Below are 15022 nucleotides of genomic sequence, written 5' to 3'. Positions count from 1 at the left end.
ACTGTCAAATTGTGTGCTCTTTTATTTGAGATATAATTCATACTTTGTTCTTCAGTTGTGTCCTTTGGTTTCTTTGTCAAAAAGGCTGAGCAGGGTGAAATGAAGGTTTGATTTGCAAAGAGCTCATGGCATTAAAGGCAATGCATTACAGCTTTAATTTAGTGCTACTATTACAAGTCTGGATTAATGAATATTCATTTTGAAAGTGTGTCTCCTCAAAAGTCGCTAGTGATTAGCTTGGATGATCATGAAAAGAGCACTTCATTTTCCAAAACATGCTGCAATGTTAAAATGACAACATAATTAAACTGTGAATTACTATAAAACTGATGTTGAAAGAAGTATTCAGATTTTTACTGTACATAAGTAAAAGTTGCAGTACCAAACTATAAAAATACTAATACATAATTACAAATACCCTGCATTTAAAAGTTGGCTTAAGTAAAGATACAGAAATATTAACGAGATGTACTTAAAGTAAAAGTACTTCTTAAGCAGAAAACTCATTGTTATGTTATTATATCATGTCACTATTATTAATGCATTAACATGTATAAAGTACTTTAATGTTGTAGTTGACCGCAGTGGAGCTCATTTCTGTTACTTCATATTGCATCATATTTTATAAACTTCTATGTTATGTATAACAACCATTTCTGTGAAATAATGTGGTAGTATGATAATAGAATAATGTGGTACAGTATGCCCCTCTGAAATGTAGTGGGATAGTAGTATAAAATAGAAATACTCAAGTAAAGTACACATTGTACTCAAGTAGTCAACAGTACTTGAGTGCACTTAGTGACTTTCCACCACAATATAATCTATACATTGCTAAGATCAGTCTGGCGTGGGCACATACTAGAAGGCTGGAGGCTCACAGTAGTCTACTAACTGGAGTAGCTTGATTATCTGTGTCCTGCTTCCGTGCTATTTTTTTTTTAACCCTAATCAAGACTGTCCATCCCTCATATGGTCAAACTATGTTCTGTCCAGTCAATCAGACAATGACCCTGAGAATAATTAGGAATGCTGTCAACCACACATCTTCTTTAGTGGATGATAAATGACAGGAAGATCGGGCAACACATTTCACCGTTAATCAGAGTGACCTCACGGTGAAGGCCCCCCGCCCCCCGCCACAATTAAGTATGTTACTACACACAGAGCATCTGGCAAAGGTCTGACTAATGCCACAACCACATTTTGTTAACAGAACCATAGGTATTGTGGACATTTACAGCCATGCTAGCAGCTCTGTGAGGCGGTACTTTGGCATAGCGGTGCTTTGAGCAAAATGCTAACATCAGCATGCTACTACGCTCACAGTGACCATGCTAACATGCTAATGTTTAGCAGGTTTGTTTGTTTTCCATGTTCAGCAAAGGTTAACATGCTAACATTTGCTAATTAGCAAATAAAAGAACGCAAAGCTGGGGCTGAAAATGGCATTAGCTTTGCAGGAACTTGGTCATAAACCAAAGTAGGCCAACTGGACACAATTTTAACCTGATAGTGGCACTAAATGAAAAGTCAGGGGATTGCCAGAGATACTAAAATTCATCCTAAGGAAGAAATGGACATCTGTGCCAAATTTCATTGCAGTCCATCCAATTGTTGTTTCATTTTGTTTTGTTTTTATTTATTTATTGTTTTATTTTAATTTGGACCAACATTGCCATCCATAGAGCATGGCAAAAAAACACTATAAAGAAAACTCATTTAATCGTCCCATTTTTTTATCCACCCACCTTTTGCCTTTAAAAGCATTAATTTAAAGTTGAAAGTCTGCACTATAACCTTATATTATATGTATAATTTCACACCTACATTCATAAGCTATTGAATCCAAACCGAAAACGTCTCCCTTCACAGCCACAGAATTACACTGAGATATTTCAGAGTTGACAGTGCAGAGCCTGAGAGGACTTCTTGTTCTTAATGACCATAAATAATATGATTAACTCCCAATAAAATTAATTGGCAGTGTAGGAGCTGCTGGCAGGCCATAGACTAAGCTGGCAAAGAGTGTCTTTGTGTGTGTGTATGTGTGTGTGTGTGTGTGTTGTGCGTGTCCCTGCTGTGGTGTGAGGAACATTTCTCAAATTATGACCCAGTTCTGTTATCAAATTGGATCAAATGTGATTTATGTCTCAGCAGAGAGAGAGAGACAGACATAAATGTGTGCAACTGGCAGTACATCAAGCTATTCGTACATTTTATAAAATGCTGACTTTGGTACTTAAGATGGCATGGTGCTCTCCACTTACTGTACCACTGACCTCTCTCTCTGTCTCTTTTACGACAATGAGCAGAGGAAGTTGAAATCCTTCTCTGAAATTCTCTTTCTGTGGCTCAAAAGGCTGTGATAAGCAGAGAATGCAAGGCTGAGTAACTGTCTCTCCCTTGGCAAATCACTTTCACTCTTCTTTCACGCTACATTCATCAACATCACGACAAGACACTGAAGTGTTTCTTTTGGGGCAACAAATCCTAACCGGGAGTATCAAAGAGACTATTCCTGAGCATATCATGCCCGTTCCAGAAAATTACTTATTAAAATAAGTAAAATGGCTCATTAAATGTATGATATGTTACACAATCCCTCCCTGTCCTTTAAAATAGTCACACACTTCTTTGCTGAGCAGCAGCTGCTGGACAGACTCACAGTAGGGGTTAAGACCGCAGCACAAGGGCGCTAACAGGCAGCAGGAATATAGCAAAAATGCAAATTCTGGAAGAAAATCCGTGCTCAAAATAGCACTTAATTATATAGGCAGGCAGAAGGAAAGGAACGCACTGTCACAGGAAAATAAAGCTTTCTGGTGCTTGGCAGACAAAAGGAAAAAACACCTTACAGACCCCTGCATCAAACACACGCAAATAAAAATAATCTCCTATCCCTCACTTCCTCACTGTCTGTTTTATCACTGTACGTGAGAGGATATTAAAGGCTTGAAATATGAAAATCTTTCACACTTTGTATACAGTTCTGTCAGTCGGCTCACATGGAACATTATTTATTATGTGACTACATACAGAGTTGATATCTAGTGTCTATGCCCCAAATATCTAGTTGATATCTAGTGTCAACTAGGGTCTAGGGTGTGATGATAATAAATTCCCACTTTAGGGTAACATGGGGCCGACAGGTGGATTCTTAGGTTGGAGTTTATGAAATATGAGCAGCGGCAGTGCTTGCAAATTATTAGTGCAGCGGCAGTACAGTGGGTACGGAAAGTATTCAGACCCCTTTAAATTTTTCACTCTTTGTTTCATTGCAGCCATTTTCCAAAAATCAAAAAAGTTCATTTTATTTCTCAGTAATGTACACTCAGCACCCCATCTTGATTGAAAAAAACAGAAATGTAGAAATTTTTGCAAATTTATTAAAAAAGAAAAACTGAAATATCACATGGTCATAAGTATTCAGACCCTTTGCCGTGACACTCATATTTAACTCAGCCAGTTGTAGCTGTAATCTATCTGCTTACGAAGTCTCTGAGGTAAACTGAGGGAAAGAACTGCAAGGCATTGTTCAGCTATTGCTTTAAATGGATGTGATCACCAGGTTGTTTCATTTTTAATCTGCAAGACTCTTAAACCTAATAGATTGTGAATATTGTTGGAATGATGTGTATGAAATGAGTTTAATTTTGCTTTTCAATGGATTCAACCAACTCACAGTTTCATGTCTATTGCCAACTCAGAGGAACCATTAATTTATCAAACAACTCGGTGAACTCCTTAAAACATAGAGACTTAGCACCTCATGCTCCAGCAACAACATTTTATTTATCACAAGTCAATTGTAGGTTTCTTTTCCTCCCTGTCTTATGTTGTCACCATCCTACAGTTCCAGTCATGTTTACATTCTTCCAGACCCCTGGCCAACTGGACCATTAAAAATGAAGGAGGTACACGTAGATGACATGTTTAATGCATGGTCTCATCTCCTGCCGCCGAGGCTACCTCCGTTTTTTCAGGATGCTGCTCGCACAAACACACTCTCAATGACAGGAACGAGCACCACAGAGTCCAGAAGTAAAAGATGGCACACTGAGTTCCAGGGCTTCGAGCCTGAATAGTGAAAAGTCAGCGCATATCCTGTGAGTTGATCTTAGAGGGTTAACAGGACAGAGAAAATAGACCCCCAGGGGTTGACACATGAAAGCTATCTTTGAAGCATGCTACACTGGGAATGATAGATTTGAGGAATCGTATATGCTTCTTTGCTTCTGCAGAATAAGTGTTTCAGGGGAGGCCCTGGGTGATTTACTGTTTATTCTCACACAAAGAAAGAGATAAAAAGAATTTTATTTATGAGGATGGATAAGCCTCAAACGTTGTCATCTGAACAGTTTCCAAAATCATCGTTCAATCATAAAAGTCATTGTCTAACAGATTAAAGAAGAGTCAATCCACAGGATAGAGACAGAATAACACTCTGCAGTATTAAACAATCTAAAAGGAAATTCTTCATGCGTCTTGGTTTTCAGTCGGAAGCACAGCTCAAACTGAGGTATTAACGCGGTAAAATAACATTACTGTATAGTTATAAATAAATATTTGACACTTCCAGAATGGCAAGATTTTGGCGGAGTTTTTGGGGGAACAAACGCATCATTTAAAATAACACACTGAAACAAAGTGATATTAGAAAATCCTATCAGGCTACCTTATTTTATTTTGGGAAACTGGAAATAGGTGTGTGTGTCGCAACCAAATTAACTCTTTAGCTGTAATCATTAGAGATATCAGAGGATATTTGGGACATTTTTATAGACTGTGTACAGTCCCAATGACCACATGACCCTTTAAATCATGTGATTGATGGAATTGCTAATTTGTCTACAATGTCATCTTTAAAGTTGTTTTCCACCATTGCTTGGATTAATGTTCTTTTAGGTTGATTGCTCCTCAGTGATAATGACAACAAGCACTTGTATACTTATAAGAAGCATGTGTACCACAAATCAGAGCCAATCCAGTCAATGGGCTCATAACCTTGAACTGACCGTTCCCAGCTCCTCATAGTACAGTAGACCACAGTCAGTGATATAAATCATGACAGTGAAATTAGATCTTCAACACGTAATGCAAAAAAAAAAAAGGATATTATGGGATTGGGTATCAAAGTATCACTATATTGGTTGTAATCACTGTACCTTATACTAATAACTAAAACTGAGGTGTCTACGTAAGACGTTGGCTGGTGTGCCAGATGGCTGTTTCACTGGTTATCACAGATGTTTCTCTGAATATTGCCCATGACACCTTATGAAAACGCAACACAAAGTTCCAGTCTTGCAGATCCACCCCACCTCCACACCTGCTCGCAGTGCTTTCACTCCATAACTGCAATAGGATTAAACTCCACAGCACTTCAAAACACACCCTTTCAACAGTAAGACCACTTTTATGTTTTTCTCTTCATCTTTAACCTTTTCACATTATGTAGCTTTGATGTTATTGTTGGCCTCTTGACTCTGCTGCAAATGGAAAATCATAGGAGGTCAAGCAGCACAATTGAGGAACAAGGTCTTCAGGAGTGTTTTTAATATGTATAAATTGCTCACCTTGCTTTTATCCATCACTTTGATCAAGAAGGTTTAAAAATGCCAGTTACTTTAATGTTCAAGCTTGCCTGCAGGACTTCTGGTGATTCATCTCTACATTAAGCTAAATGACAGTTCCTATCTCCCTAATCATTCGGTTTGTTGTGTAAGTGTCTTGGTTTCCTAGTTACTTAGTGATTTGTTGTTATAAATTTACTCCATTTGGCACACAATACTGTACACCCTAAGAAGATAATATACTGTAGTGTACAGCCAACATAATCATGATTGTGAAGACTTTATGTAGGCCTACATTTCCCTACAAAGACAAAGATTACACTATAGAAACAGAGAAACAGTAAAGTTGAGAGCAAAGGGTTTGGAGTTTTAAGGCAAGTTAGCTTAAGCTGTAATATCTTAATATCTTAAAAAAACAAATAAAACGGAAAACACAGCTTGACACCTAAAACTTATGGACAATCTCAAGAGTGGTGGAAAGTGCATAGCAATGAAGAAATGTGTTGTTTTCCTATCTGTTTGAATTAGGAACTAAAATCTTAATATATAGCCTAATTTAATAAGTTTAGCCTAAATACATTAATAAATATTAAAACCTTCCCTGTGAGCATATCACATGAATTCCCCTAGGCTTGAAAACTGCATGACAATTACTGCTACTCTGCTATGCTATGCTAGGCTTTAGCATGACCAGCTTAATCATCGTGTTTGAATTTAGCTACTGCCTACTTTATGTGTACTGAAGTACTAAGTTTTAAAGAAGTTTGTTTTATGTGGAAGTTAAAGGACATGTCCTGATCAACCGCAAGATTTGTCACAGTGGTGCTGGAGGCCAAGGCAATGCCGTTCCAAAGTAATATTTAGATCAGTGATCGGCAACAGGCAGCTTGGCAGTGGCCAAATCGCTTTGATAGCAGAATATAATAAATAAATAAAAAAATTGATAAGGGTGCTGAAATAGATCTCAGTCATGACAGATACAGTTACTCAAACAATCACTTCCTCTTAAGAGATTGTGCGTGAGAACGTTTTTTGCAGCAAAGCTTTATGTCGAGTTTATTAAGAGCTTTTACTTTGAAGAGTCCTGAAGGACATTCAAAAGAGTCTCTGGCTTGCTTGACATACATCGGAAAAAGCTGTCAGTAAACATGTGATTGGATTCCCCTGAATTTCCTCAGGGGAATGAAATTAAGTGTCCATAGGTTTATGAATGTGGATCAAACTCCGGAACGCGCACACACTAACACACATGCTTTACTGTGAGCATGTGCAAAAGTGTCCTTCTTTTCAATTTCTCAACAAGGGACAAAAAAATGTCCGCAGTAAGTTGGAATTGACCTTACAACCCACCAAATGGGAGTCCCGCACAGTACCAACTGAGCTCAACATGCACATGAGCTGAAATTGTTAGATTTTTTTCTGGCCCGCCATATACCGGCTTGAAAAAAATTTGGCCCGATGCCAGACTTATTTGCCGACCCCTGATTTAGATAATGTGTCTGGGATGTGTTTGTGGCCACGTACAATAACTTTGTTTGAGTTGTATGCTTGTAGTTTAGCCAACGGATTTCATCTGACTTTAATAGGTTTAAGTGAGTATCATCTGCATAACAATGAAAGTTTATAGAGCGTTTCCTGACAATATTGCCTAAAGGGAGCATATACAGTATAAGGTGAATAGGATTGGACCAAGCACAGAACCTCGTGGAACTCCATGACTAACTTTTGTGTGCGTGGAGGATTCATTGTTAACAAGTACATACTGACTTAAATCTGATAAATAGGACTTAAACCAGATAAGAGCTGTTCCTGTGATGCCAATTAAATATTCAGGTCTCTGTAATAGGATATGATGGTCAATGGTGTTGAATGCGGTACTAAGATCTAACAAGACAAGTACAGAGAAAAGTCCTTAGTCTAATGCAAGTATAAGGTCATTTGAAATTTTCACCAGTGCTGTCTCTGTGCCACGATGCACTCTAAATCCTGACGGGAAATCCTCAAATAAATTATTACTATGTAGGAAGTCACACAACTGATTGTGCAACTGCTTTCTCTGGCTGTGTTTTGAGTTTTATGCTATTTTCTCAGAAAGAGGCGTAATAATATTTTATATAGAACAAAGATCAAAAGGCCTCCGTTTTTACTAAATAGTACTGTGTTTTGGCTTTGTAGGATAACACATAGACACTGAGATCAACTCAAGACTAAACTTCTTTGCTCACATATTGTTCCTCTTAGGCATACCTCATCGGAGAGTGTGTTGCCACAAGACAGGCTCCTCTTTACGCTTCACCTCCCCAACCTCAACCCTCCCTGCCCTTTAATGGTTTGCAAATCCAGCATGCTCTAAAATCTTAAAAGCGAACTTCAAAATCCATTAGGTCGCTAAGAAAAGGATTTGAAATCCACAGGACAGATTTTCTTTGCTCTCTCTCTCCCCATGGCGCATATTACTCTACAATTGTGGATCTGAAGATATTAATTTTTTAGCTACTCTGCCTCAGCTCTTTTCTCTGCCTATTTATAAATATATATATGCAGACACACTTCACAGTCCACCAGTCTATTGTTTTCCTCAAGAAAGGCTCAATTCAGCCAAATCCTCAATTTAGCCACATTCCCACAAAGGACTCTCTAAATTGTCCTGTCCTGGTAAGAAGAGGATAGGCAAAACTAATCTATTAAATTTGAAGTGTGTCACATACTATGGGGTTTGTGTCCTCAAGGCGCAGGGATTAGAGGATAATTGAGGCTGTTCTGTTTTGCTAAAGATGCTTTGCTTGCTATCAGCTGAAGCTAGTTTTTTCTCTCGTCGCCCAAGTCAACAACTCTGTTATGACAAATAGAAAGATGAAAAGGCAGAATTTTCAGCATACTGAAGAATCAGCAAGACGGGGAAAGAGTTGGCAATAAGTCTTGCCTTGCCTGGTATGATTTTACAAAGGAAAGCGCAAGCTTTTAAGAAAGAGGGGTAGAAGAGGACAGGGAGAAGAAAAGAAAATACACTAACTAGAGAGAGGAGAACGATGAAGACAGTGAGAAAAGAATTTTCTAGATTTAAGGATGCTAACATTTAGAGGGGTAAACGTCATGAGTATGTGTTGGTCGTTGTTGGAGGGGGAGAATAAAATCACTGTAAAATATTTCATTCCTTCTGCATTTTTCAACAAACACTGAATATGTTAACTGCTTTTCACACACTTCTTGCAAAAAATGACAAAATGAATCATCATCTGATCATGCAGCAGAAAACTGATTCATTTAGAATTTTAATTACTTATTGATGAATGAGCATAGCTGACTCATTTATTCATTATGTATTGATCCATTTAGCTTGTTTGCTGTTAAGCTCTGTCTGCTCTTACTGTAAGCTGTGGCGGTGCTTTTTCTTAATCTTAACTGACAACTGTATTTGAACCACTTTAACAGTATTTTAGGAGTGAAATGAGATTTGAAATGAGACTGAGCAGAGACAGAGGGCCATGTCACTCTGAATGGGACAGCCAGGGTGCATCCAAACAAATATACCTGGCAAACCAGAAGAGTGCTTTGAAGAATATTGAATATTGACCCAAATTACCGTGATTCATTAAAAAAAAAATCACATGAAAGCAGATGTAGCCCAAGACACATTGTATTTTTTTATTCAATCATGGGTGGTGGATGGATTTTTAACAACATTTTCCAAAAACATCAGAAAGCTACCAGATCACCGGAAAACTGGGAAGGGAAAAAAACTATAACTTTATTTGTCACTTACAATTATACATAGTACTACCCATTAAAAATTTGTTCTCTGCATGTAACCCGTTCTAATAAGGAGCAGTGGGCAGCTATTGTGCAGCGCTCGAGGAGCAGTTCAGGGCCTTGATCAAGGGGACCTTCAGCAGTGGTCTGTGCTGGACTTGAAGCCAAGCCAAGGCCCCTACGGACTGAGCTAATGCCACCCCAAATGCACAGTTAAGTCAATGTGTGTAGTAGAAGCATACAGTATTTGTTAACTGCAATGTCACTGTTTGCTTTGAATAAGCTGCTATTTTAGCCGGTGACAGTTACAATAATATAAGACACACACAGAAAAAAACAACTGGTTAAAATCATCACTAGCTCTTTGTTCTGTCAAAACAGCAAAAAGTATGTCCCAAAGCATTATCTTTATCGCATGTACATCAAATCTCATATTGGATTACAGTCCAGTCTGCACCACGTCATGCATTCTGACATGTAACTGAACACCTGGGTACTCAGTAACCACATGTCATCCTAGACCAAAGCAATACACTCATGTTGTAGAAGACCAGTACAAAAATGTGTTTTCTGGCAAACAGACAAGTTTAACTAATGATTCATTGTGTGAATAGTGTTCAGTTAATTAGAGGCTGACAAGTAATTTATCTGCAAACCACACATTAGCTATCCATTCTCAGATCAGTAACTCCAGTATCTGCGGTGTTCACATTGTGTCAGAGCTCAGTGTAGCAGTGACGGCAGGGGTAATAAATACACTAAATATACAAACTGTGGCATAACTGTTCTTGTACAAAACATCTTTTTTTGTACTTTTCAGAAGTTGTTTTCAAGATAGGAATATTTCATTTTTTTCCAAACTGAAGGGAATAAATATAGCCTATAAATGATTTGTCAATGAAATGTGGTATATGTTTCAAGTGATCTGATTTAAATGAGAACATGAGGCTTGTAACCATACAGGAATACAGAACATTCAATCCTTTATAATACCAATTATGTATTTGATAATTTCACAATAAAATACATTTAAATTATTGTATAACTGCTTACTGGATGGTTTTATGTTCTGTTTCAATAATACAAAAGCACATAAAAGCAATGACAGTCACCAGGAAGCTGCAACTTTGAAACACTTTTCAAGAGCAGCAGCTGACTAATACATAATCTATCATGAAGTATCTATATATAAGATAATCAGTAGTGCCCTCGTTTGAGATAGCACACAAACAACTCAAGATCAACTGTAATTTATTTTATTTTAGATGCGTTTTAGTACTTTGCGGTGTCTGGGTGTAGATAAGACTAGAAGAGTGTGACGCAGCATGAAAGCCAAAAGCACAAGACCTGGTTTTCAGTAGACTGAGGCATTTATTTATTTATTAGACAATATATCTGTGATCTGTATCACAAAGAACTATTAATCCCTCTTCCAATCATCCCTTGAAAGAGACCAACATGACAGAGAGAATTAAACATCTTGAATCCTTCCCATGCCTTCTGATGATATTATACCTCTACATATATATCACATATGCTATATTGCTATATACAAAGCAATTAGGTAATAGAGGTGAGTGAACATGTGAGGAAAGAGAAAATGACAACATGAGTGATTGTGTGGCAGATAAGACTGACTGGGCGATCTCATGCACATTTCACTTGACGTTTAGCAATCCGTCCCGTGATTACAAAAAGGTCTCATGATACCTGATAACATTTTGTATATGTTGGTGGCAACCAAAATAGGGGAGAGACAGCCCAACACACACTGTAAAAGGGGGTCATCAGACTGGCAAGTGCAGGGTAATTTGTTTAGATGTTAGATAACTGTTTTTATATTTAAAAATAACCCCCCTTTAATTACTCCCATCTCCTCGTCTCAATTGCTGTTAAAGATCTCCTGAACCCTTGAGTGTGCACCATTTGTTTTGCCTGGGTTGAAGGCCAACTGTAATAAAGAGCACTGCTTCATTTGATCTCATATTCCTCTCCTTATCTAATCCCATTAAGGCTCACGCTTCAGGAAATAGGAGTGCCTCCTGGTAATGAAGAAATACATTAACCGGGCTACAAAATGGCCTCGCTGCACAAAGAATGTTTTCTCCTTCAGCAATCCCTATGACATCTCTCCGTAGATCTCGTTTATTTATGTGGATGGTTTTGTGTCACATTCTCTCTATATATATATATTGCAGATCCATTTCATTACATAGGCCTACATTTAAAAAGTGTTAAGCTACATCCAAATTAAATCAGGATATCAAGGTAAGCAGATGCATTATGCTGTGTAAGCCTTCATTCCAGCTCCTCAAGGCCTTTGAAACCCAGATTTTAAATATGAGGGTTCTTCACTGCCAGCCTCTAACGCTTGGGTGTCCTATTGTTTATGCATGATGGTACAGGATCCACAAAGAGAAGCTACTGCAACCCAGGCTTAAAACAGGAAAACATCTGCCAGTGAACAGGAAGAGAAGTCTCCTGAGGGAGAAAATTAAGGAGGTTCAACATAAAGTCTAAAAAGTCATGTGTTTCCAGATTCTAGATGTATCCATATGCCATCAGACTTTTAAGCGAACAGTTGTTCCAGTTCAGGTTGTTAAAACACCATTCACATATGATCGGAATTGCTGAATATAATCTGCTTCTGACTCCTGCTAATTCTCTTTCTTCTCTGTCCTGGTTAGCGACGGCTGCATCTGCAAAGACTTCAGTCACACCTTCTCCAGGGAGTATAACAGAAGGAATCCTTCAAAGCCTGAGCAAAAAGTGAAAATGACTGGATGACTGGAGCGTCAGCAGCACAGGCCTGATGTGGCTGACAGTGGGTGTAAGATGCAGCACGGTTTGTATGAAGGTGTGATATCGTCTAGTTATAGTTTAGGCATCTGTGGCTTTGTTACTTGCCTTCAGGAAACGTGAAGCTGATGAAAATTATTTATGAAGGAAAATTATTTATTAACAGCTTAAGCATTTAATAAAACCTGAGCTGCTAATCATAAATGTTTGGGTTCATCTGCATGTCAGCATGGCATACTCAGTGACAAGAAGAAGTTAATTGTTCGCACTTAAAAGCCAAGGTTTGCTGTGTTCTTTTTCACCGCTCACTGAAGTTTTGCACTAGTGTCCACTGCAATCAGCACGAGCTGAATTCAGTGTGACTGATAGCATGATTGCTCACAAACAGTTAAGTGGACAAATTGATAAGTCATGGACGAGATGAATCACTGACACACGCACAAAAATAAAGACTAAGAAGCACAAAGCCAGAGGAAGACCTAGAACAGGCGTCGAGGCATTTGAAGAATTCTATTTGACACAATTGTGTAAGATCATGTCTGGACAGTGTCAGGCAGACGCTGCAGTACTCAATCATCTGTATAAATAAACAACCAAAAGCGGGTAGTGCAAATACAGAACACTGACAAATAAGCTTTAAGAAGTCAGCATGGTGATGGGTTAACGTGCGTCGACGTCATGCACTGCTTACACCAGCACCACCCCTCCCTATTGGCACAGTGGGCACACCCAGGGCCCCACTACCGCCATTCATAGGGCCTCAAACTGGCTTGTTGCTGTCTCTGAAAGGTGGAGCTGTTGAATTAAAATAATGGTTGATAGGTAGAAAGTGCAGCTCCAAAATAAAATGAGTACAATTAAAACTTCAAAAAGTCCTTGCTTGAGCAAAGTAGTAACCATTACATATATGGATGTTTTTGAAAGGGGCAACACTCCTGCTATAAATTCCTACTGTAGAAGCTCGGTGATCTTTTAGTGTTTTAAACTGGATGACTGAATTGAATGTAGACGTGATGTTATGGAGGAATTTGATACTGATACTCTGCTGCCACCTGTTGGACTGTTGAACACCAACCCAAAAATATGTACTGTCTCTGAAATAGAAGAAGTTACTGATTTGAAGTGAGATCACTACACTACATGATTGACAACATCAACAGTGCTCCTGTACTCTACCTCATGTCATTTTTTAAAACCAAGTCCACAACTCACATCAGGCAGTCGACAATGATCACCCAACAAATATCCAAATTTATTAACAAGAAAAAGAGGAATCTGAGAAGAAAAATACATTAATTTTAGATTCACTTCTTTGCGGTTTCCTCCTCCTTTGACAAGTTCTTCATGATCTCTTCTTTCTTGGCAAGGAGACGCTCTTCTCTGCGTTTACGGGCTTCCTTTGTCTTTGAGCGGCGAGCTTCAGCCTGGTCACTGGGTGGGGTAAAGGGAAGTGGAGACAGAAGAAAATTAAATCTGACAACACAGTGAATTAATGGAATAATAAAGAATAACCAAAAGCTTAAAATGGTTTTAGCTAAGGCAGAAATTATTATATAAATAAATGAATGGAGAAAAAAAAAAAAGCGCTACTTACGCTAGAAGCTTCTTGCGAGCCTTATCTGCCTTCAGTTTGTGGATGTGCTCCATCAGGATGCGTTTGTTTTTGAAGACATTACCCTTTGCCTTCAGATAGAGACTGTGGTACCTGGAAGAAACAGAAAATGCCTCAGTGTCTCAAAGCAAGATGCCTCTTCCTGAAACTGGAATTAAATCTGGCTTACTCACCAGCAATGCGCGCCAAAATTCACACTTACATGTGCCTGTCAATTTTCTTAGACTCCCTGTAGCGACGGAGGAGACGGCGGAGGATTCTCATGCGCCGCATCCATGACAACTTCTCTGGCATACGAGCATTGGCTGTACCCTTTCTCTTACCTGGACAAGAGAAAAATAAATCCATTATAAAAAAATAAAATGGCACTGTGTCTAAAGTTCATATCTTAACTACCAAACTACTGCCATTTGCAGGATTCAATTAATTCCTCAAAACCTGCACACAGACAACAACAACTCTGACCTACATAATGCTACCTTTTGATTCAGTGTAGAATCTGTGAAAGCAAATTAAAGTGATGTTTTAAGAAATATGGAAAAGGAAAGGGACATCACTTGTAAATCAATTACCCACCATAGCCCATATGACGTCCCTTGCGACGTGCCAAGGTGTTCTTGCGGCAGCGCGCGCGGGAATGAACAGTTACAGGTTTTCTGATAATCAGTCCATCCTTCACCAGTTTTCGGATCTGCTGGCCTTTGGTAAAAATACAATGCAATAAAACATGTTGGCCTATGGGGACCAGACCACACACACACATTTACAGAGAGAGAACTTTCTGATGCAAAGTGAACAACTCACGAGAATTTGCGTTGGCAATCTCATTGGTTTCATTTGGGTCCAGCCACACTTTCTTCTTGCCACAGCGCAAGACGCTGGACGCCAAGCGCTTCTGGAGCCTGAGCATGCTGGAAAAACCAAGGTACATTTTGCAGGATGTGAGATACTTTATAGTGCCAGGAAGCCTTTCAGATTCACATTCTTTGAACTTAAAACTTTTATAAACTTGCATTACAGTAAGTAGTAGTATATCATTTTATTTACATCTTCATTACATAATATGCACCCCTCTCAGCATTGGAGGTCTATGTAGTTTTGTTTTGACTGAAATTCTCAATCCACAGCAAAATACTACTTTAGGCATGATCCAGGTTTCTATTTGTCCTTAAAACTATCATAATTTTATAGCTAAATACACGTTCATAAATTTACATGTCACTTTTCTGTTATTTTAACGTTATTTAATTGGCACTGCCTGGTTTACAGTAAAGGAACAAAAAAA

General features: G+C 38.5%; 2 protein-coding genes across 2 annotated transcripts in view; both read right to left on the bottom strand.

The window, feature by feature from the left end:
* Positions 1-13356: 13356 nt before the first annotated feature.
* On the bottom strand, positions 13357-14702 carry LOC123983407 (60S ribosomal protein L19-like). Its single transcript, XM_046069659.1, has 5 exons — positions 14542-14702; positions 14314-14436; positions 13940-14060; positions 13720-13830; positions 13357-13556 (listed from the first exon to the last, which is right to left on the bottom strand). The coding sequence occupies exons 1-5, from the start codon at positions 14666-14668 to the stop codon at positions 13430-13432; spliced, it is 609 nt and encodes a 202-aa protein (XP_045925615.1). The 5' UTR covers positions 14669-14702; the 3' UTR covers positions 13357-13429.
* A 253-nt stretch (positions 14703-14955) lies between these two features.
* The window catches only part of LOC123983511 (60S ribosomal protein L19-like), a 2220-nt gene continuing 2153 nt past the window's right edge, over positions 14956-15022 (bottom strand). The window contains exon 6 of the mRNA XM_046069770.1: positions 14956-14995. Coding sequence (XP_045925726.1) covers positions 14956-14995 — 40 coding nt within the window. The remainder of the gene's footprint in view (positions 14996-15022) is intronic.

This window comes from Micropterus dolomieu, linkage group LG14 (genome assembly GCF_021292245.1).
Source record: "Micropterus dolomieu isolate WLL.071019.BEF.003 ecotype Adirondacks linkage group LG14, ASM2129224v1, whole genome shotgun sequence".
Taxonomy (NCBI): domain Eukaryota; kingdom Metazoa; phylum Chordata; class Actinopteri; order Centrarchiformes; family Centrarchidae; genus Micropterus; species Micropterus dolomieu.
Note: the sequence above shows the minus strand (reverse complement) of the source record. Positions and strands in the feature narration are given on the sequence as shown.

Bases quoted from the DNA above. Each gene is read 5' to 3' on its own strand.
- LOC123983407 (XM_046069659.1), bottom strand. From the start codon at position 14,668: ATGTACCTTGGTTTTTCCAGCATGCTCAGGCTCCAGAAGCGCTTGGCG. The intron at 14,437-14,541 runs GTGAGTTGTTCA...TTTTTACCAAAG, and splicing joins GATTGCCAACGCAAATTCTC to GCCAGCAGATCCGAAAACTG. The intron at 13,557-13,719 runs GTAAGTAGCGCT...TACCCCACCCAG, and splicing joins GCTCGCAAGAAGCTTCTAGC to TGACCAGGCTGAAGCTCGCC.